Genomic DNA, 24,742 nt, shown 5'->3' on the forward strand with positions numbered 1-24,742 from the left:
AACTGTAGCCTTGTAACAGAACAGCCTCAGTCTGTTATCTTACCAGAAAACTTTGTTCATGACCTTGTAGCTGCCACAGTGAAGTGTTTTATGTTCAAAATCATTTAATAACAAGCAACAAAACTGTAACAAGTCACTATTTTCTTCCATTTTTTTTTTTTTGTTTAGACAAGCATCATACGTAACCCCCAGTCTGGAATGTTTTGATTTTTAAATCTGACTTTTAGAAGTCTGATCCCACCATCCATGACGCAGAGGTCTGCAAGATTAGCGTCAGTGGCAAAGCACACCTGGGAGAGACCGCAGCATTCCAGCCAATGAACTCTGACCCTCTGTTCACCTCACAAACACATTTGTGGTTCCTGTCACAGCAGGCTCTGCACCTATTCTCACTCTCACTGTCATGTCGCCTTTACATCAATGTGCCAGTGTCTTCGTTAGATGTGTTTGGAGCAACTCTGAATTTAGTGTCTGTATGATCAGGTTAAACACAATTTAAATAATTGTATATATATAAAAAACCCTTTCTCCTCCAAGTACTGGTCAAACTGAGAGAAGTTTAGACCGAGGTTTTACTGAGGTAAAAAAAAAAAAAAAAAAAGAAAGTTACCCCCCAAATACTATTAATATGATTGAAAATTCTAAGATGCCTGGGAAATTACGAGTGACACATTTTTCGTCAGTAGTCGAAAAGCACAAAAAGCTCTGATGGAGATAGATGCACATTGTCCGAAAAACAACAACAAAAAAATTACAAACCACGAATAAGAACTTCCTGTTGTCTTCTTCGTGGCTTTCTCCAGTAGTGACGTCTGGCCGTTGATCACGTGACTCGTGTTACGTGAGAAACTGTTTCCGCTACAGTTCTGCGATATATGTCTATTTTGACACGGCTGAAAAACCACCTCTGTCCAGTGCAACAACTTTTTATCGAAAAACGTGAGTTGTTTTTTTTCCGAAATTTGCATTCTTCCATGAAGCTAATTTGCAATTTCACTTTGCGCAATTCAATGTTTAATGGACGCACCTACTGATAGATTGCCTGGCTAACTAACCAACTGATATAATCATATTTTACTTCAGAAAAAGCAGGACAACAGTGACAGAATTGTGAAAATTTTCCTAAAAGTTACAACTAAACTTAAGCAAGTCTTAATCTGACAGATTTATTCAAGTTTATATCTGAAATTCTGTATGACGCATTGTGTTAAATCTCTTAACCTAAACATGGATGTATTTTCTTTCTGACAGCCCTGCTAAGGCTGAAAAGTATGCTCTGTTTTTGGATATTTTAAAAGTTTTTATGTGATACTAAAAGTGCAACACAAAAAACAATCTAGGTGACAATCCATTGCTGCCAATAAAGTAGGATCATGATCTTCCACAGATGACTGCAACTTCATCAATTAAAGAGTCCTCATTATGGTGAACTTCATTCTCTGAAAGCTATTAGATATTCCCTAGTTATCCATTGTTTAATACCTAACAGCTTTCTTTTAAACAATTTTGCAACTTTGAGTTGGAATTAGAAGTTTTTTCAAAAGGATTTTTTAATTCTGTGTAGACCTGTTAAAGTTTCTAAGCAGTCAATATCTAAGTTGAATACTCAGGCATGTGGACTTCTCCATTTAATATGATTCTAGAACAGTTCTGTGGGTCTAAATTATAATGAGAAAGTCTAAAATTAGGCAGATGAGTGTCAAAGAGAAGACTAAACGAAAATGCGCAGAGAACAGAAACACATAAGTGAAGTAAGAAACTAAACAAACACAAGAGAAAATCAAAACAGAAACACCTGTGGAATATCTCTGACATCCATTTCTGTGTTTCAACATAAGTTGCCTTCTCTGTAAAAAAAAAAAAAGTTTTAAGATGCTTAAAGTCTACTTTGATCTTACCACTTTTCTGGAGCCCATCAGCTTTGGCTTCAAAGACTAAACTATCTAAATGAAGAAGGACAGAAGCTGTCAGACATAAAGCAGGACAAGAGATCTTAAAGAGGAACACATCCTGCTCTGAGCTAAAGAAATTCCAGATTAAATAAGAAACAAAATTACTTACATCTTTAAGTTTGGAAAGGGCTACATTACTGTTTCTAAAATAATTTTTTTTTAACATCTTTATTGTATTTTTTATTAGGGAAAAAAATGATTCAGAGAGCAATCTAATGGTTTGTGCATACACACCTTAGGATTATTTGGAGAGACCAATTAACCAAACAGCCATATCTTTGGACTGTGGGAAAACAAGAGTACCCAGAGGAAACTCACACATGCATAGGGAGAACATGCAAACTCAATTCAGAAAGATCCCAGGCCAGGATTGAACCCAGAACTTCCTTGCTACAAGGCAACAGTGCTATCAAATGCTCCACTGTGCAGCTTTTTACAACACTATTTTTGCTGCAGGTAAAATATTAACTGACTAATTGATCCTCTGCAGGTGTGTCCCTTTCTGTAAGCCCCTTCAACACAAGTGACACAAATCACGTGGCCTTTTGTATTTTAATCAAAACTTGATCCATTCTTTTGCTAAGCCCAGGATATGATTTTCTGACAAGATTACTTTTTGTTAATGATCATTCAGGCTAAGACTTGCCAAGGAAAATCAAAGAACAAAAACAAGAAATACACCTTCTTCTCATGCACTGTATCTGATTTTGATGATTCTAATGCAGGAAGACAGGAAGGAAGTATCATTATTGCGTTGGCTAAGTCGATTTCCTGAACTCTACTTCTATCTATCTCCTCTGTGAGCCAAGCGATCAATCAGCAGCTCATGTTACAATGTGAGAACACATCCACTGTATGCAATGCAAAGCTAACACATGGTATTAATGTGAAAGTGCAGGATATGCTGTGTTGCTTGCTGGGACTGAGGAAGCTGACGGACAGAAATTGCTCGTGGGAAACACATCTGTCGCTTCGCATCACCTTTGTCCCAGACTTGATGTCACCTTTTGTGGAAAGGAGCCCCCCAGCCCCAAAACAGGCATGGGAAAAAAAATTCACAAAAGCTTTCAACAACATACTGATGCGACATCCACACCCATAAAAATCCCTCCAAACTTCTTGAAACCAGACTGCTGGCATGATTATGTTTGTATCTGCAGGGATTATTTTGCTTTGTGATTAGCTACATAAATCTTCGTACGCAAGTGTGGGTGTGAGTGATAATGATGTGCAAGCATATGTCTGGGTATACCCAAGAAATTTCTATCCTTCGCCCTCTTCTGTGTGTGTGTGAGAGTGTATTACAGAAAATCAGTGACTAATGTCTGCCCTGCCATCTTTGGTAAGATGATCCGCCCCTGAGGCATTCGAGGGGGCACAGCATTTTTCTTTCCTTTGTGTCCAGGCACTTGAAGAAGCTGCTGAGACCCCACATGGACGCTTCGTTTCTGCACGGCAACATGAACTCTGTGACGCCCACAGACTCTCGTGCAGTCAGAGCATCTATCTCCGGGTGCCATGAGGTCAACTGGCTGTCCATTACCTGACCTGCAAAATCCATGGGCGATGACCCATGAAAGTGCTCCAACAACAGATGCAGAAACTGGTAATACAGCATTACTCACTCTGTGTAAACATGGAAATACTCTGGTGTGGAGGCAACGCTCCATGCAGATGACGCTGATACAGTCATGACGACATAACGAGCCCTCTCAGGCGTCGATGTTATATTATAAGATCAAAGACATGTTAATGAAAACCCTGATTGATGATGGACCGCATCATTTTGTCCTAATGCACAAATCCCCTTCTTTTTCTGAATAGGGTGTCACTCAAATATTTTCCATTGAAATGGACTGGGTGACAAAAGGTGACACTTAATTTACCACCATTAGAATGGACACAGTGTCTGCTCCATACATAATTAATCCATGACTGTTATTCTTTATTGATTAAGGGCAACCTTTGTGCTAGTCTGTCTTTCAGTACTGTTTGTATTCAAATTCTCATAATAACGCAACAAGGATCCTAATAAGAGCCAGAAAAGCAGGACTGCAGTGGGCTACCTGGAGCCTCACATGTGAGGTGAGGGTTTATTCACTCTTACACACTCCTTGAGCTTTTCCATTAATCCTTTTCCTACCACTTTGCAAATATATACACCTTTGTGTATGGAGTATCATAAAACCCTATAAAAATACATAGAACTTAGAGATTGTAACGTAACAACATCTGAAATGCTCAAACGTTCATGACAGCACTGCACAGTCACCCATAATGGTGGTATTCCTCCCACAAATTTACAGCAAAAAAATAATATTGTAAAAGAATATGGCAAACAAATTCTTGCTCCATGCATTCCAGTAACAAGCACTTGTCTCGTGACATGAAAAGGTGGCTTTTAGGGGAAATGCAAAGCAGTAGACAAGGGTGAAAATCTGTTGAACTCCACCGGCAAAGTGAGGATCTGTTCACTCTATTTTTAACTCAGAATCTTAATGAAACATCCGTCTCGCACCCTTGAGCCCTCCCTGCTTTTCCTCAATGAATTCATTCACTGGCAACAGATTTAGTTGGAGGGATGAAAAATGGTGCATAGACTCCTGTTCAGTTATTAATATTACAGTGAGGGTGGGGATGATTAGTGGGTGAAGTCAGAGAAACACTGTTGTTACAAAACTGTTGTCATACATTAAAAAAGCACATTAATTTCATGTTTTGTTGATGTTTACATTATACTTTCAGTTTTGCAACAAGATAACCTGCTTTGTTTTAAACTGACTTAAGTTTGCAATATATGGAAAATGAAATGGAGGCTGTGGATCTGCAAAAAAATGGAAGATGATCCATCAGCAAATTATTCTCACTGAAGAAATCCTCATAATTTCTTATAATTGCTTGAGTCTGGGCTACAGTAACTTATCAAACTCTTACTGTTTTTAAGTAGGTCAAAACAGAACATTAAAGATAAAATATCATCATGTCTTAGAGCTTTGTGGTTGTAACCAGATGTAGGGAAGAGATTTCTCTCTATTAAATAAAGACATTAATTTGCGTAAGGAAAAAAAAAAATTAGGCTAGTTTTAAGTGAGACCATATACTTTTTGTTGCAATCCTGCCATGCATTTACACGTCTCCAGTGATCGGAGACTCTGACGATAACACTGATATTTCAGGGTTTTTTTTAAAATAAATTTGCAAACTTCTCTACATTTCTGCTTATTTCTGTCAAGATGGAATCCTGAGTGTGCATGAATGAGAAATAACATGAACTGTTTTGATTTTAATAAATGGCTGCAATGAAACAAAAGAGTGAAAAATTGAAAGCGGTATGAATAGCTTCTGTATATGTGTTACTTTAGCACACGGTTCACCGGAAATGGATCTTACTGTGAAGCCAGTGAAGTGAAGCACCTTCCTGTTTTGATGACATGCTAAACTCACAGCGCCTTTTAGTTTCTCTGGCATGACAGCTGCAATGGATTCAAGGTGTCTTGTCTAAACGTAGGTCTTTTCCCCAATCAACATGCGAAAATACTGGCAGTTTCCAGACAGCGACCTTGAGTCGACATAACCTTAGATTTAAAAGAAGCAAACATTCGAAGCTAAGGGATGACAGCACAACTTCACACCACAACTAGGACAGTTGTAGTCCACAGGTAAACCATCAAGTTGACTGCTAGTGTTGTTTGTGAGCATAAAAGTTATCAGGTAGAAAAATATGTTTTTTACAGAGCTTTTAGGCTTTGTTGTCATTGGTTGCGATAAGATTCCCTAAAATAAATTGTCCTTCTTCAAAACAATGGAGGACAAGTTGTGTTCTTAACTTGAATAACTATCTTCAGTTATTATCTTTCTCTGTCTGATTTAATCGAAGGAAAGCGTTTTTCCGAAGCTGCCGTTTCATATTAGTATTTTGTGTTTATTACCAACCTACAAGTGTGTAGCATTAGCTTCAAATTACTGGGCCAAGCATGGTTTGAAGGAGCTAACTGCACAAGAACTTATAGTTGAGGTGAGATAAATGTTTCCTCAGAGGTATGTTTTCGCACTGTAGTGAAAGTAAACCCACACCAGTAAAGAAAACTGAGACTAGCATAATCAGTCCCTGGTTTCCTAATATAAACCAAGTTACTTTGAGGTCAAAATTGTTTGGAGGATTGTGCTGACTCATTCCTGTGTACATAAAAGCAACAGTGTTAGTCAGAATCAAAGCAGAAATTACAACTGAGTGCTGCTACATTTTGCACTTTTCATATGAAAAGCGTATATCCCAAATAATTTTTCCCAACTGTTATGAATTACAGATAGACCAAGCTAACTACATATGACTTTTAAATCTCTCTATAAGATGCCAGTTTGTTAGGTGTCTCACAAAGGTTTCGTCTTACTATTTCCTTCTCACTGTATTCATGGCGATGGAAATGTTCATTTTACTGTAACTGGGAAGTTTACTTTAGCTGCTTTCATTGCATTATGCATTAATGCCCTCGTTTTGTGCTACAAACATCTCATCCCACTCCACCTCCAGAATTATGATGGCATTATATTGACTTACGGGTCAATATAATCTTCGACTGTCACAGTTATTGAAGCTTGAAGCTTTCTGTGGACAATCTATTCCATAATTTCAGAGAGGTTGAAACTTGTAAAGTTTTAGCAAAATGTCTTTAAATAGACTGATAAAGAAAAATGCAAGTACATTTGCCATACAGAGAAATGAGTACTTTAGCGTCACTGATTTCTGTTTACAAATGGGCTTAAACCCAGTTTTATGTATGGTGACGCGAGAAGCGGAACAATTGATTTTTGCTTTTGTTTTTTTTGTTTTTTTTGCAATCGGGAGGGTCAGGGAGGTGATGTGCGCGCTGTTGTAGCCAAAAGGTATGCGCACGTACATGGTAAACGAACACTGCACGGTTCGGCAGCAGCAGCGGGAGTAGGGACGGCGGAGGCGTCTGTGGTTGGGGGTGCTTCCTGCGTGGTGTGTTGGTGAACTACAGGAGTTGTCTCGGCTCTTCAGTGCCAAGTTCGACGGCCTGCTGGGAAGAAGATCAGCTGTAATTGCTTTCTCAATGAAGGCTCACCAGCAGCAGCAGCTCCCTGGAGACTTGGCGGACAGTCTCCATGAATCGGCCGCTCCTCGGCTTTAAACGCCCGCTTTGCTCTTCTCCTGTGGTACAGACAAGCTCCCAATAGAAGGGGACTGTCGGAGCATCATATCACCGTATCGGAGATCAAAGAACGGCCGCGGAGATTGGTGCCGATCTGTCCGAGTTGCTGGGAGTTTTCGTTATCTTGGAGAAGTTTAACGCGGATTTCAGCATGAGCGAGCTGGAGGATGACTTTGCCAAGATCCTGCTGCTGAAGGAGGAGAGGATACGGGACTTGGAGCGGCGGCTGGCGGACCGAGAGGACGAGATCCACGAGCTGAAGAGGAAACTGCACAAATGCCAGTCCGTCCTGCCGAGCGCGCAACTTATCGGTCCCCGGACCCGCAGGGCGCAGGGCATCTCCGCGGAGCCCCAGACGCACCAGGACCTGTCCAGACAGACGTTTCGGAAATATCCAAAATCGGACTGGTAAGAGACGCTTCCCTGCGTCACATGTGCTTCATACGTGTTACATGTTTTATATTTTAGTTTTTTCTTTTCCATCCCCACTCATTGGCAAAATCGAATATTTTCCATTGAAGGTTTAAATCAATATACAAGCTTTTAACAGCGCTTGAGTGTGAAAATTGATCAAACCTGTTTACACACAAGTCAGTTTGGAGTTCAGATCCCACCTCAAATAATAATATTAATAATAATAATAATAGTAATAAAACTTTTCTAACACTTATTTATGAAAAATGAGAGCTGTGGAGCTTTGTCATGAATGGAGGAGCGCTTTCATTCTTAGGGTGAATGACGCAGCTTCTGAAAGAGCTTCCTAATTGATCAGACCCATCACTCGGGTCCCAAAGGACACAGACTGGAGGAAGTGCTGTGCATTATTGGCTTTTAGTAGCTGAACGCTGAGGACCCAAAGTGCATGTCTGAGGATATTTAATACTCCATTAGAAAGCGCTTTGTTTGACCATATGCTTACTTCATCACCTTCAGGCGCTCGTTTTAGGTTCACATGGTCTTATTTTGAGGGGTTTTGTGAGCCTGAGGTCATCACCGTTTTTTGCGGCTTACGTCACCTTCGCTCAGCCTGTCTCTCAGCTGTAATCACGGAAAGAAAAGTTTGGCAGTCTTTGTCTTTTAAATCAATCAACATCACAGCTGACTTGTCGTTTTGAGGTCTGTCTCACACATACTGCACACTCAGAAGAAGCATGGCTCTCTTGACACCGTGCCACTGACATTGAGGTTAATTTGATTGAAGCGGCTAGACAATTTCCAAACTTGATTTGCATCAATAAAGAGGACACAGGGAAAGTCCACATTGTGCTCATTAGCAGATAGGCTGCTCATTAAATATCTATCTATCTATCTATCTATCTATCTATCTATCTATCTATCTATCTATCTATCTATCTATCTATCTATCTATCTATCTATCTATCTATCTATCTATCTATCTATCTATCTATCTATCTGTCTATCTGTCTATCAGCCTGTAACCAACTCTGTTGGGACTCTTTCTTTAGCCTGAGCTGATGAGTCACAGGCAATGCTCAGATGGCTTTCCAGTGAACAAACAGGTTAATTGTGTGTAATGAACATCCTGGATGTATGCAAAGACAATCACTCCTGCTGCGTCTGTAAGGAGGCTGAGCACTGACATGGGGTCAGAGACGGTGTGTGACCTCCTCCCTCGTTCTCCCCCATTAGGAGTCAGGACGTGGCACCGTGGAGCCGGCGGACCGCCCCTGCACGCTTTCTCGGGTTTCAGCAGCTTGGAGATACGGATCCTATTTCTATTGATCTGTATAGGAAAAGGGCTGAGCTGGGTGACTGGAGAGGTGAAATTTAAAGCGCAGAGGAGCTTTGAAGGACAGTAGGAGGGCCTTCTTCTCATGTAGGATTGGATGCAGGGATGCTAAATGGCGCTTAAGGGGCCTGAAGGCAGCTGTACGCTTCCTGACATAGGAAGTCAACTTTGCTGCTTCTGAAGCTTTGTGCCTACTTCAACTGACTGGGAGGAAAATGGATTTGAAGTAACATAAAGGCAAGAGACTGTTAGATTAATTAAAACACCGAGCTGTTCTATTTCTGGACACTTACGAAGAAGCTAAGCTTTGGGAGAATACATCCAGACTAACAAGACAGGCTGGTGTGCAGCTAGTTGAACAGATGTTCCTCACAGATGCTCCTACAAAAGGCTTTCATTTAAACTCTGATGTCTGGCAACAGCTTTGGAACACTTTGTAGGTTGACATCGATGTCCTTTTTTAAGAATTACGCATTTCTTTTAAGGAATTCCCTTCTTTTGAACAATGTCTCCTTATTAGGCTGACATGTTTTAGTGCAGCTGCTAGATGTCCTGAGTCAACACTTCACAAGCAGCATATGCTAGCACCTCTTGCTGTGCACAGATGGCTTATTTTATTTTGTTTTGTAGTTAATACAGTGTTAATTTATATGAATGCGTTTTACTACCAGGATACAGATACAACATTTCTCTTGCTTTTCCTTATTCATAAAGTTTCCCGATTAGAGGAAGTCAATATTTTTGGAAGCCTACTCTTAACATTCCTAGTTATGCTGTGATTGAATAAGTCTGGCATTGTGTACATAGTTGTTTCTTTTACACTGTAATACCAGGTTACAGATATATCTCTTTCTTGTTTTCACGTTTCCCCTGATTATAACAGGATGGCAACTTTTTCCTACAAATACTAAATGAAGTCCACATTCAGAATTATTTTGGCATTCATAATAATTTTTTTTTTTATTTCAAAAATCAGTTTTCGTTTATGTTTAGCTATTTCATTTCATCTTAAGTTTTGTCATTTTATTTTCCGCCAAAAGACTTCCACTTTTATGTTTTCTTTTGTCACTTCTTTAAACCACCACAAGAGGGCAGAGGCGACCTTTTTTTTTTTTTTTTTCCTGCTTTCTGTCTCCGTTCCGAATTGTTTACATGCAATGTGTCAGGAAAAATAGGCCTTACTCACACAGGCGTATCCCACTCAGCCAGGGAAATCTCCTTTCCCCCCAGCCTCAGTTTCCAAAGCGCCATACCTGTCAGCTCTCACCTCCCAGCAGTAATTGCTGTTTTTACCCCGAGTAAACCCTCCCACCCCTCATCCTATCAGGTTGTCCTTGGCAGTTTATTCTCTCTCCGAATTTGTTCAGCTCACACGGGGCCGAAATCTTTTCGCAGCGCTCCAGATGACTCATTGGGAACATGTGGACAGAGACACCAGCAGCGTTCAGAGTGCACACACACCACATTAGATTAGATGAGGTGTGCGGAGGATGCTCCTTTCCTCTTGCTCCCAGCACCTTTTACTTGCTCCAGTTGTCACAACATAATATTTGCAGGGTGGCTATACCCGAAGCATCAGTTTTCACAAAAAAATAAATAAATAAAAAAATCACTTTATTTGTGATTTACTACCAGGATACAGATACAAAAATGCTCTTGCTTTTCCTGATTCATAAAGTTTCCCGATTAGAGGAAGTCATTATTTAATATTCATCACTTGTGTAGTTGAGTTGAGATATTCAGCTTTGGGACCGGTTACAGATATTTCGACAATTTCACGCAGACAAACACAACAGGCAGAGGCAGCTGCTCGTTTTTGCACAGTGGCTCATTAAGTTTTCCATCACCTCCAGCTTCCATTAAGACTCGTCTATTTGTAACTCGGCGGCCTCGGGGCAAGTTGCCGAGGTATGATGACCGAATTGTGGCTTTTTCACTGACTTCATTATTCATGTGAGACAAAGCGCCGCTCTCTCTGGTGTATCAAACTGCACCGCGCCACAGATTCCTGTAGGCGCCCTTCTCGCCATGCGCTCTCTCTCCGGGTCGCAGCTTGACGCACTCGGGGAGGACGGTCCTCAAATGTCACACCGCCGAGGGAGGGAGAAGGAGAGAGAAAGAGAGAGAGAGAGAGAGAGACAGAGGAGGAAACTTATTTGCGCAATTGCGATTTATAAAATTTATGGCAAAAGAGGGAAAGCCCCAACTACGCCGGTAACCTTTACATGCTCAGCATCTGCCTGGAACCGAGGAATCCTCCCCCCTCTCATTGGAGACAGGAGCGGCATCCTCCCAGTCCGTTCATGCCGGATAAAGTTTGCGCGCCGCTTGGCAGAGGAGAGAGGACAAAGACTCGGCGGAACACCGTTTGTATAAACTTGTAGGAAAGTCGCACTGAAATGGGCACGCTGCGCGACCTCCAGTACGCGCTCCAGGAGAAGATCGAGGAGCTGCGCCAGAGGGACGCGCTCATCGACGAGCTGGAGCTGGAGCTCGACCAGAAGGACGAGCTCATACAGAGATTGCAGAACGAATTGGACAAATACCGCTCCATCATCAAGCCGGCGACCCAGCAGGTCCACAAGCAGACCGAGCTGCAGGAGCAGCAGCGGACCAAGAGGCAGGCGATCTCGGCCGAACCCACCGCCTTCGACATCCAGGATCTCAGCCATGTCACCCTACCTTTCTACGCCAAAAGCCCACAGTAGGTGTCCAGAATCGGCTTATACTCGTGATAATAACCATGCTGCAATTTCGCGCTCTGTTTGTGTGCTTTACCATTTTTTTCCGCCCCCCCACCACCTGTGGGATTCTTGTGCGTAATGTTGCGTGAGGCGTAGCAGGTGCTTCACCTGTAGCGCACACAGGAACGAGCTTAGAGAGGGATGTAAACTCACCGCACTCAGGCACAAAAAATTTATATTTGCAGCTTCTTCACCCAGAAAAAGGAAAGTTGAGAGAAAAACGAGAATTCTTTCTTCCTTTCTTTTCTTTTTTCTTTTTGCAGCAAAACGATCACATTTTCCATATTAAAACCATACGCAGGAAAATGAATTGCCCAGATAGATAATGGTAGCAGCTCTGCTTAATGTACTGCCGTCTGTTTTATACAAATTCTGACTACGTGACAGGCAGTTTAATAGCATCCCTGTTCGTGTTTACTCTAGAGGTCTCATTCTTCTCAAACTCTCAAGCAAACAGTGTCCCCTGCTCCGCTCCAAGAAGAGCTCTGAATTTTCCAACTGTGTGTGTGTGTGTGTGTGTGTGTGTGTGTGTGTGGTTTCAGCCAATGTTGAGCTCTGCACTTCCTTGTGGAAGGTGCACAGGAAGAGTCCTCTTCACTCTTCAAGCACACATCATTTAAATAAACTTTTTTTTGGTGTGCTTTCAATGTGAAACTGCGGGAAAAGGGGGAAAATGAGTCACATTTTGGAATGAGACCTTGTGTCAGATTCAGAGATGTCTGGAAACAAACCTGTAAGCAGATTCAAAAATGAAAGGTGTTATTTGTTTGAACACCAAAAATGCTATTAGTCTCTGTCACGCCTGTCAGCTCTGTGCTGGAGAAAACATGAGCGGGACTTTTTCTCTTTGAATTTCTATTTTTATATCCGTCTGATTCTGGCTCGGTACGGCAGAAGCAGAAAACACATAAGTGACCACTTCATTATGATAATTATTCATCACCCTGAGCCTTTTATTGTACGAGTGCACATGTGTATCCATCTGTAAAAATGTACTGAGACGTTTAGTGAGACAATGACTTTGAGCTCGGCTAAATGACCAGAACCTGGAGGATTGTGCTGCACGTTGATGGTTTTTTGACTCTTGCACTCAGCTCTTTGCTATAATGCCAATTTGTCATTGGCAATGCGGCTCAATGCCCTGGGTGCCATGTTGCTTGGGATGAGCAGCACAAGAACAAAGACAAAAAAAAAAAAGAAAATTATATCTGTTGTGCACGAAACAACTTTATGTATTTTTTTATTTCTTATTGAAACATTTATTAAGTATTTTATACAGTGTAAGCAAAGAAAGAAAAAAAAATGGCAGTATGGTACAGCTAATGAAAATAGTAACTAGTCAGGAATTTCTGATTCAGAGTAAAATTAATCATTAATCATTTAGACTACATTTTATCCCTCCTAATTTGAAATATAAAATACATCTTTGTTTAATCTGTCAGAACAAAATTAGTACAAAAACCCCCAAAAGGTATTAAAATGTGCAGTGCTTGTTTCTTATAATAATGTGCTGAAGAAAAACAAACCCTTAAGAGCTGGTTATTTTCAAGTTTATTTATTTGGTTTCTTTAGTGTGACTCCAGTTTTGACTGGATTGGATATATTTTTATCCACATAAAAAAAATACTGCAGGTCTATTGATCAAGACGATACTTTGAATCTGACATAAAATGAAGGAATTGCAAGACTTCCCTCCTTCATGCATCAAAGGATACATTCCTCACCTTTAACAGTTTTTCGTGAAATAAATACAAAAACGTGTATCAAAGCATTTGTTGTTGATTGATTTGTTTTGTAGATTAAAAAAGGTGGGAGTTCTTAGTTTGGACACATTTGATGTGTAGTTAAAATAAATTCATTTTTTTAATCTTTGACTTGCCACTCACCTGTCAGAATGGATCAAGGGAAAACAGGGCGGCTGCGATCTTGGTCAGTTTACATGATGCTTCTCTTATTTTAATAAAATGAAGATAGGAGTTCAGTCAGTCAAAGTGACTGTTTTTGACATTCACGCTGCTGTTGTTTTGCATACGGATTGGCTGTTCTCTTGCTTATGCTTAAAGATCGCTCTTCTGCATATTTTGTTTCAAGTATAGTTGTAATTTATTTTGTACAATTTGCTGTCTTTGTGATCATGTTCTCGCTTTTAAAAAGACAGTGTAATCTCCTCAGCTAGGTCTCAACATTTCATTTTAACTTTTCTAAGGACTGTTTGTTTGAGAAACTCACTGTAGGATCACATTGTCCCAGATTCTACTCTAAATAATTTAGTTTCGTTCTTCTGTGTAAGCGACTTTGCTATCACTGGTTTTAACAGTACCAAGCTGACAAAATGATAAAGTGCCCCTCTCAAGCAAAAGCAACGTTTTCATCATGTTTTTGCTGTTTTAGTAGTCCAGTGATAATGCCTGTTGCATTTGGCTAAATGTTTGTGTTTTTCTTCCACTTTTTACCCACTTCATCTTCTTTACGAGACCCGTGGAACATTCTTTACACATACGTTATCCATATATCGCTTTTTGCCTGTCTCATTGCTGTCAGCCTCTCCCGCTCATTTTTCTTTTTTTTTCTTTTTTTTTTTTTTTTAAGAGCATATTTTCTCCTTTTAAGGAAGACTGAACTTGCTCAGCCTAAACTTTACTGGTAGATGAAAGCAAATATGTCATTCTCACAAAGACGAGGGAGGCAGATGTTTTTATAGGGTCTGGTTGGAAGAGGTTTGCTTAACAATGGCTGCAATCAGGACCGCCAGGCTGGAGGTCTCACGGGTGGAAATATAACAGAAACGGGGTCAACAAAACTCGTTTCCAGACCGCTGGAGGTCAATTTAGAAAAAATAAATAAAAAAAGAAAGAAAAGGCTTACTGCTGGATCAGGGTAATTTAGTTCACTTCATCATGAGTCTACAACAGCATGAAATTAAAACTATTTTAAGCATCACCATCTTGGCTTGTGTTATCAGAGCCAGAAAAGCTGTTTTTTTTTTTTTTATTATTATTAAAGTTTACTCCCGAAAAATTTAATAGGAAGTTTCAAGATTAAATCCAAGCAATCTTCCATGTCTGCCAAGAAAGACAAAGGTTTTAACAAAGAATGAAGAGTGAGAATATAAAACAGCTGCAACACATCAGTCCTTTCTTATTAAATTTCCTGCAGCTGCGTAGTGAGACTTTCAAGGGCAGACTTAATGAGTCTTTTGGGGTCATCCAGGTACAGTAGTAGTAGTAGCTGCAGTCCTCTACTGTGCTGTGAAAAGTATTTTCCCCCTTTCAGATTTCTTCTTCTTTTTGCTTTTTGACATGCTTTAAAGTTCCAGCTCGTGATACAAATGTAATACTTTCAAGTACACTATAGAGACTGAGGAGGGTGTACAATTTAGGATGAATTCTGAATCAAAAAATGCCATGTGGGACCACAACTATAAAATAAAAATACATTTCATTATCAGGAAAAAAAAGATAATAGTCCAGCAGATGAATGTAAGCAAAGAAGAAACGTAAATCAGTTTAGAAGAATATACAGACTTCAAATAAATGCAAATATGTTGCATGGAGGTTTCAGACTTGCAGTTAGAGGTACAAAGGGAAGTTGCTCTTGAGATACATTGTTGTGTTGACGGTCAATTCATGAAGACTTTAGTCTTGCTGACTGGCAACACTTTTAAGCCATTTATGTGGCAGCGGTTTGGGTTCTTTATTGATGAAAGATTTGCAAAAAGTGACAAAAAACTCAAACATAAAATCTTTTTTTTTTTGGCATGGCATTCTGTTTTGCAACTAAATAAATCCACTAAATTAAAAATGTTGATTGCGCTACATTTTCAATGGCATATCGCATTTTTGCATGTGGATGTATTTTAAGGCTATTTAGGAAAATGTACCAATCATCACTGTTGAAAGGTTGTTTCTTAGCCTGATAGGAGAAAAGTTGGAGGATTTCAACACTTAAATTCTCAGAATGGACAAGCCGGTTCTTTTTACCTTAAATGTTCAACATGACGAGAAGTGCCTATAAAACACAAGATCATAAACATACAAATGTGCAGAGGAGTTTGCTTTAAAAACACAGACTCTGAGCTCAGGACAGGACTGGGAATAAATCTGGGCACTGCTGATATGGTAGCTGGACGTTCTGTTTGTGTAGCTGCAGGGTTTCGGCCGATGGCTGGTATTTCGACGAGAGCTGCTTTATAAATGTCTTCCAGGATGTTTGCCCTTTTAGCTATAAGTGATCCATGATCAGCCTAAACAATGCACAGAAAGGCCAAAAAGCTGTAAAAAAAAAAAAAAAAAAAAATCTCAAGATGTGGTCCACATTCTTTAATAATTCATACTCATTGTGGATAGGTGGCGTTTATCTAGGTTATTAGGTTAGAAAGGCCTCCTGTCTCTGTAGAAGTGGTCTCATCTTTGGATTAACACAGATGCTAATTATTAACCTCATTCATTTAGCCCACATGCTGTCAGAAGCAGCCGTGTGTCGCTTGACTGAGCAGCTCAGACGCTGGTGATGACATACTTCAATGAACGAGCGATTCCCGCTCACCCCGCCATCTCTCCCATCTCTCTTCACCTCTTTCAATCGGAGAGTATCAGACCGGCGTTTCCTTTGAGGCCTTGTGTTTCATTGCACCTGGCTTGCATTCACCTGCTGTCAGTGCGGACATTCTTCACGAAGAAGTATCACCCCTCGGCGAGATAAGCGCCGTTTAATGTGTACTCTCGGATTTCAGGGATAATTTTCCCTTTCATTACGTGGCTGCCATACATTTACCCTGGTTTCCTTTTAACTTTTCTGAGAAAACGTTCACGCAGCTGCATGTCAGTTTTACGGTTAATTTTCTTCCATTTTTTTGCGAATCGGTTGGAGAAAGCTGGTAGGGAAAAATAATTCTTCCTCTGCAGCCTGAAGGCTAATTTGGCTTTCAGCCATGCATCCTGAATATCCACAACTCTTTTACCTTGAGGCTTGGATTTAGCCATTTATTATCTTGCATTTGAAAGCGGCTACAGCAAGTTTTACCTTGATGTCTAATGAGGGTTTGCTTTTGAAAAGCAGTTGTGCTGTCTGATTTAGACAGTCATTACCAAATGAAAGAAAGCTACATGTTGAACAGGTCAGTGTCCTTGAGAATATATTAATTAAGCAAAGGTTTTTTTTGCACTAAATTGTGCTAATTGGATCGTTTTATTGATGGTCATGTGAATCTGGTACAGCGCCTTGCAAAAATATTCACAAGCCTTTAACTTTTTTCTGCTTTGTTACGTTGCTACTGCAAAATTTCAATTCAAAATATTGTTATTGAAAGTAAAGGAGACATGGTTTCCACCATGCTTAGCCATCAAAAATCTAAACAGTGTGGAATGCATAACACGTTCCACGCTAAATGAAAACCAATTACCTTAAGGCTTTTGATCAGATTGAAACAACATTAAACTCATTCATGAACATGGAGAACACTATGCATGAGGAAAATCACTACGTATTATCCTAAACACACCATTTCTGGGGTGACACATGGGGGTGGCAGAGTTTGTTTTGGTCTGTTAGATAAAATCCTGATATGTGTGAGAAAGCTAAAGCCAGATTAATGTTTAAGTCACCTCTCAAATGTTTGTTTTTTGGGTTTTTTTTGTTCTAATTTTGTTTTGCTTTACTTCCAGGTCCAAGGATCTGATCAAAGAAGCCATCTTGGACAATGACTTCATGAAGAACCTGGAGCTGTCTCAGATCCAGGAGATTGTGGACTGCATGTACCCTGTGGAGTATGGGAAGGACAGCTGCATCATTAAGGAAGGCGACGTGGGCTCACTGGTGTATGTCATGGAAGGTAAAACGACACTTTTGCAGAAGTAAATCGGCCATCTTTAGGCCCTAATTAGCTTAAGCAAAATAATAAAATAAAATAATATATACATATATCCCTCAAAAAACAAGGATGTAAAAAGCAGAGCAAGTCTTAAGATTGTGTGGAGGTGTGGACGAGCTCTTAAAAAAAAACAAACCTCTTTTTCTCTTTATGTTTCTGCTTGACAAACATAACAAAATAAAATGTTCAAGGGCTGTCACATCATAATTCACCTATGATTTTTTTGGTTTTATTCTGTATGATGTGCACCCACTGACTTGATTATTTCCAACATCATTTTGATGTCCTTTTTATTTTAAAAGAAGTGTACCATGAGATCATAGTACATGGCAAAAGGAGCACAATGTCTATATTAACTCTGGAAGGGCGGCTTCACCCCATGGTTTTTGAGTAGAGGAGCTTCAGTTAAACGCTCATTGAGTCTTTGTCCCTGACAATAGATTTGACCTTAATGAAAAGTGTCTCAGTCAATGTGTGGAAGCTGTGATTGATCATTGTTGGGAGGAGAAATTGGCGGACACCGACAGAGATGAAGACATAAAACAAGATTGAGCACTCGTCACTGAAGTTCCTGTTACTCGTTTTACAGATTCACCCCTAACACTTTCAAATAAGAATATTTGTGAAATATACTTTCTTAAAGCTTTCTCATTGCATGGTTATACCATAAGTAGCAATTTATATTTAAAAGATCTGACTAAACTCAACTTTGAATATCTGTAGTCAGTTAGGAGATGTGTTCTGCATCTCAGATGTACATTTGTTGGGTGTAAAATCTGCAAACCAACCACAGGATAACAGCAAAAGACTTTGTGAGAGTGCTCACAAAAATTAATAAGAAAGCATCAATATCCAGAGTAGGATGAGTCTTGGGCTGACATGGGTGCAAAGGCTTAAAGGCCACTCTGAGAGGCAATTTTTCCAACAGCAATATAAAAAAAACCAAACTGAAGTTTACAGCTTGTGAATGCCCTCAAGGACAGAGTTTAATTCTCGGAGACATGTCTTGTGGTCTGGTATCATGGAAGCCTGAGAACATCATCCCAGCTGACAGAAATGTCAGGCGTTTGACAAGCATTTTCACTTTTATGCATTTCTACTTGGTTGGTTTTCCTTTTGTATAAATTACGGCATCTGGGATGCAATGGAAGCCCAGGTTGCTTCGACAGCGGCCTTATTGGTCATCTGCCTTATTGGGTCCAGTGTCTTTTATCAGACAATATCTGCTATACGTTCTCTATAGGATTCAGGTCAGACCATTTAGCTGACCAAAAAAGCACAATAACGCCACGGTCAGCTTTAGTACCTTTGGCGTTGTGGGCTGACAGAAATCCTGCTGCAAAATAAAATCACCACCTCCTTACAGCTTGTCAGCAGAAGGAAGCAAGAAGGGCTATTAAGTTTCTGGTACGTGGCTGCATTGACTTCAAACAGCACAGTGGACCAACAGTGGACGACATGGCACCCCTGACTGTGGAAACTTCAAGCAATGTTCCTTTCCACTCCTCCAGATTCTGGGACTTTGATGTCCAAATGAAATGCAAAATGTACTTTCATTTCAAAAGAGGACTTGAATTTGGACCACTGAGCAACAGTCCAGTTCTTTTTCCCCTTAGCCCTGGTAAGCTGGTGTGCAGGATTGGTCTGTGCGAAGTGGATCTAGATGTTCTGACTCCAGCCTCAATCGACTCCTTGTGAGGCTCCACCAAAGACTGCCGTTATCCATGTTGCTTGTGCACATTTTCCTGTCACACTTTTTCTTTCCACTTAACTTTCTATCAAAATGCTTGAACATAACTCAATGAGCTTCTTCAGCAACGACCTTTTGTGGCTTGACCTCTTTGTGAAGGGGCATCAGTGACTGTGTTCTGGACGTTATTCCAGTTAGCTTTCTTCCTCATTACTGAGACACAAGTGAGATGCCTTTGCAAGTATTTTGAGTTAATTTGCTGATTAGTGTGACGCCATGAGTTTGCAATATTTCACTTTATTACATTATTAACATTTTCATTATCTGTAAGTCCCAATCATCAGACATATATATAAACAAGCTTGAAATATTTCCCTTTGTGCATGATGTTCACACTCTGAAATGATTGACAAAATTCTTTAATTTCACAATACTCTTATTTTTTTTTAGATGTACTTATAATGTAAAAGTGATTTTTTTTTAGCTTCAAACGTTGCTGCTGTTAGGAAGCTTCATGGATTGTGGAAAACAAAGTTCTTGCACCATCTCATTTACAGCTACCACACTGCACTGCACTTAAGATAAGAGTAGTGCTCTTATGGCTTGTGTCTAGAAGCCGTTTTCCACTGTGTTTGTTTCTGTGCTGTTCCTACACCTCCGTCTACAGGACATTTGGCTGAACAGATGGTGGCTTTGATGGAAGTGGTCCGTAATGATTTTATAATATTTGTGCATTCTTCAACAGGTTGCAGTTTCATCCAGAGGGGCCAGAGGACAGCCTGTAGTCTTTCCAGCCGATCTGATCACTTTCTGTAGTCTCTTCTTGTCAGACACTGTACATCCCATGTGCCGCAACATTAATTGCGTGTATTAGTATAGTTTCAATTGTTGAGTAGTTGAATTGGTGAAGGTGCTGCTATTTCTTTCCTCACCACTGATGTTGCATTTCTAGACTACAAAATAGTCTCAAATCCTATTCTATGCTAAAACATTGATTATGTGTAGAAAATTGAGAGTCTTAGCAGTTTCTCTTCACTGCTCCCACTGTTCACAATACCGTGGCACATCTTGCCAATAAGCTGTTCTAATGAAAGTATTTCAGGCAAGAGTGAGTGTTAGTGCACCAGAGTAACAAATGCTGGTCAGAAGTTACAACTGTTACCTGAATGCTGCCAGAAATCTAGTGAACACCAATCATTCTCCGCACCTTAAATACGTGCAGAACATGTTTTTCTGTGTTGACTGATCAAGTGTCATAGTTCATCCACTTCAGAATCAGCTTTCTATTCATGAAGGTCTTAGGTCATCACGCAGAGATTTGGAATTATTTATCTGCTTTCCTAAAAAATCTATGAGCATTAATCTTTCAAGGCTTCACCTTCCAGGTCATTCAAATCTTTTTCTATTATTATTATTATTATTATTATTATTATTATTATTATTATTATTATTATTATTATTATTATTATTATTATTATTATTATTATTATTATTATATCTTAACTGTGCCATGCATCTTATGTTTGTTGTGGCTGGTTATAAATTCCAAAACGGTATGCTTTTGAAAGCTTTTCAATTCACCCAAACCCACACAAGCCAGTTAAAACCTGCAAGTGAAAACTTAATTAAGTGTTTATGGGCGACAGTGTGGTTTTTCTTTTTTTGTTTCTTTTTCTCTAGCATCTTGGAACAAAACCAAATTACATAGTTTGTTGTGCTGAAAGTGATGTTTCACCTTTTAATTTCCTTTCTTGGACGTCAAATTGCTCACTTTGTGACATAAAGTAAAGAAATTATCCCTTAATAGTACCACTCAAATGTAATACTTACATTTGAGTAAGTATTACATTTGTACGTATTGCAATGCTGAACGCATTGCAATACGTTCAGCAATACAGAACGTATTAAGTGACTTTTCATTACTTAAAGACAAGCTCAAAATGTGATCAAGCAGAGATACTTGGATAAACCAAAAGAATTGAGACGTCTGCCTTGTTGGTTGGTGTGGAGGCAGTGGCATTTAAAGATTGATATTTTATTTAGGAGAATCAGTCATGACAATTGATTGTTCCATCTGTTGTTGGCCATCTGTTTCTTCGATGCTCGATTGAGACAAACGTTGGTTAAAATGGTCTTGTTGGAAAGCAGGTAGGAACTGTTTGTATGCAGACAGCTGCTAGTTAAGCATATAATGTCATGCTAAAACTATTAAAACCCCATTGAACCTTGTCCCATTTACAAATGCTAACGCAAATACATAAAGATGAAGTCAAATAGTACTCATGTTTTTTTTATTATTACAACAAAAAATCTGAAAAGTGCGACTTATTCCCTTCGAGCCTCACCTAATTAGTAAATAAATTGTACCTGAGTTTAATTTAGTTGTCTGGAGGTCGATGGCAACTGTAGTTGATAGCTACAACTGAGGTGCGGGAATCTGTTGATAGCTAAGAACTGTGTACTTTGTAGCTACCTTTTATGTAAGAGTTGTTAAAATACCTTCTTACAGTTTAAGTCACCAAGCAGGCATTGCGAACAAGTGAAGGTGCTCCAGTCAGATAGCATCAAGAATAAACTTTTTGGCATATGGGAAGGAAAACCAACGCTGCACATGACCCTATACACAGCATCCCCATAGTACAGCATGGTGGTGGTACCATCATGCTGTATGAAACAAAGCTTATTTGTTGAATGTAATCTGGTCAGGACTGATGGGGATATGAATGAAACCAAATACAGGGAGGGTCCTGGATGGAAGACTGTGTTTGCAGAGTGATAAAATGTGAAAAGCTTCAAGGGGTTTCTATATTTTTCAACGCGCTGTACACACGTATTGATGTGAACTCTCAAAACAAGTAACACTCAGACGGACAATTCAAAGCGCGTTTTATGGTCACTTTGTAGGAGCATGGTCAAAGTTAGATTATTTGCTGAAAATGCGTCCTGTACTTCTGCTCACATTTTAGTCTCGTTTCCTGTACCTCTGGAAAACCGTACCTTATCCGCTGACCACAGAGAGAAGTCGTATATGCAAACAGTTTATGCAAATCCCATGCAAAACCCTTCTGCGGATTGAACACCTGCGACTCGATATGGAATATCGACAAATGGAAAAGAGCTGGGTGCTATAAAAAAAAAAATGGATGGATTTTTTCTTTTTCTTTTTATATATTTGGGCTTTCTTTCTAAAAGCCATAAGAAGCTACATCATCGTTAATTACGCCTGGGGACATGTGACTGGAGTCATCAAAAAGAAACGCTTTGCAAATATAGCCCGAGCATCAACATCAAGCCTTTTGGATCTGTAGTCAGTGTATTTCAATCTTTCCCCATGATGATGTGGCAGAGGTGGCTTGTCATGGTAGGTCACCAGTGAACAAGTGTCACACTGGCATGATGAATTGGTTCCTATCGAGCGCAGCAGAAAGAGAGAAAAGAATGATTCAAATCTGCAAGGGAAATAATTGTAGAGGGGCTTTGTGGTTTCATCCTGGACAGAAACTGAATACTGAACTGTAACGTAGCTGGAAGCGGGGCTTCCAATTCAGCTCTGGTCATTTTCCACTTTATGCTAATTGTTTGGTTAATTGTTTTTCATTTCATAATCCCCCAGGGTGGATCGAGGATTTTTATCTTCAACAAACACTGCCATCTTTTTTTTGTTTCTCTCTCTGGCAGGCTTCTTTTTCTCCGTTTTCCCCGTGCGCTCTGTTTGGAGTTTTCACTGTAGCCGTCCCCAGGCTTGCTTTGCATTAAACAAATCTAAAAAGGCGTTCGCAGCCCACTGGTCGACTTTGTATCAAGGTCTTCAGAGTCTCTTTTAAATACATGCTGACAGGATGTCTGCCTGTCAAACGTGCAGCTGCGTCACCTGAACACTGTACATCATTTTCCTCGCAAATGAAACGAGCAGCGCCGAGGCAGTTGTGTCATTTATTGGCATGATAGCCAATAATGTCTGGTTATGGAGCTGACGGTCCATTATCTGTCACAGAATATCAACGGCGTGGCTGAATTTAGCCGACAGAGGTACAATAACACTGCTAACATTAGCAGTAAATAAGAATGCTGTGATTTTTCTATCTTTGTGATCATCTGAATCCAAATCCAATCTAAGTTTATGGGAGTACAAGTGCTTTACACACTTATTGGAACCCTGGGTAAAGATGTGGAAAAATAGGCCATTTTATTGCCAAAACAATCACCGGGAAGACAGATTCGGATGACACCTTCTTCAAGGAAGGTCAGTCACAAAAGATTAATAAAGAACCTGACAATTAACAGAGCGGGATTTTCAAGCAAGTTAATGGAACATTTAGTGGAAATAAAACATACGGGACAAAAAAAAAAGACCATAGGAGTAAATTAATCTTTCATTACATTAGCTTATTCTCACAGAGAGAATCCAACCTTTAACTTATTTTCATTTAGCAATACAATTTCCTACGGAGAAAAAAAATGTTTTACAAAATCATTTGGTGCCAATTATTAAGAACACATTTTTTGTACTTTTAAAACTCATCCATGACTTCCTATTTATCTGGTATATAAATGCCAATGCATGTCAACAAAAGATTAGAATGACTTGTACATTCAAGAATGGAGGTAAACAATACCTATATATTATACCTATAAACAATACCTATATATATATATATATATATATATATATATATATATATATATATATATATATATATATTGCTGCATTTAGCACACATATTTAAAAAGATTTAAATACTGTATAACACCAACAAAGGCAAAAAATTCACACACAAGTCTTACGTTATGGCCGACACAACCATGTTTAGCAGATGATGGTTTCCGACGTCCTGAATGAGGATTCGTGACAACAGATCTTTGCTGATGAAGCTGGCTCTTCTCAGAGTGCTGCCTCTGTTATATTTATGGGTTTGTGATTTGTCAATGCAGCAGTAAGTGCAACAGTCTTAATGGAACAGTTTGATAAATTAATGGTTTCCTCTGCTGAAAGGCTTCATGGGATACTGATTTTAATTTCCAGTAGGACTTGGCTCCTGCCCACACAACCAAAAGTAAAGCTAGCTTCTTTAGCGAGCACCGTATCCCCGTGTTTGAGCGGTCAGCAAGTTGACCTGACCTGAATCCAATAGAGAACCTAGAGAGCGATGTCAGGAGGAAGGTGAGGAATCCTCACCTCCATTCTTGAATTTCAGATTGACCAGATACATGAAGTTCAGACAAAACAGTGAAAGAATATCAGTATTCGTTTGTTGTTATTTAACTCAGCTGTATTTTGTCTGCATCCGTTGGGCCGTTTCCAGCATCTGTCCTTTTTAAAATACTGATTACATCTGAGACAAAGGCTCACATTTCCATAGCGAGGGGATTGGTTTTTGATTGGCAATGTCATCCCCAAAGACACATCCAGGTGGCTAATGATGATGATGATCAGCATAATCACATCCAATTACTAACAAGTATTTTATGCTCAGTAAACCACCACAATTTCCTTCAAAGCAATTATGCAACTTAATCCAATGAAAGTGTGTTTTCTAAAACAAACCCATGTACTGCAGAAACA

General features: G+C 39.6%; 1 protein-coding gene across 2 annotated transcripts in view; it reads left to right on the top strand.

The window, feature by feature from the left end:
- The first annotated feature begins 6,812 nt into the window (after nucleotides 1-6,812).
- The window catches only part of LOC103476798 (cGMP-dependent protein kinase 1), a 91,148-nt gene continuing 73,218 nt past the window's right edge, over nucleotides 6,813-24,742 (top strand). Inside the window, exons 1-2 of one of the 2 annotated variants that reach the window (XM_008429389.3) lie at nucleotides 6,813-7,534; nucleotides 17,284-17,450. In XM_008429389.3, the coding sequence (XP_008427611.1) occupies nucleotides 7,278-7,534; nucleotides 17,284-17,450 (424 nt within the window). In that variant the 5' untranslated portion in view covers nucleotides 6,813-7,277. Of the gene's footprint in view, nucleotides 7,535-10,628; nucleotides 11,581-17,283; nucleotides 17,451-24,742 lie in introns of those variants that run through there. The other variant, XM_008429387.3, reaches the window with a different exon arrangement.

This window comes from Poecilia reticulata, chromosome 15 (genome assembly GCF_904066995.2).
Source record: "Poecilia reticulata chromosome 15, P_reticulata-male-v2, whole genome shotgun sequence".
Lineage (NCBI taxonomy): Eukaryota > Metazoa > Chordata > Actinopteri > Cyprinodontiformes > Poeciliidae > Poecilia > Poecilia reticulata.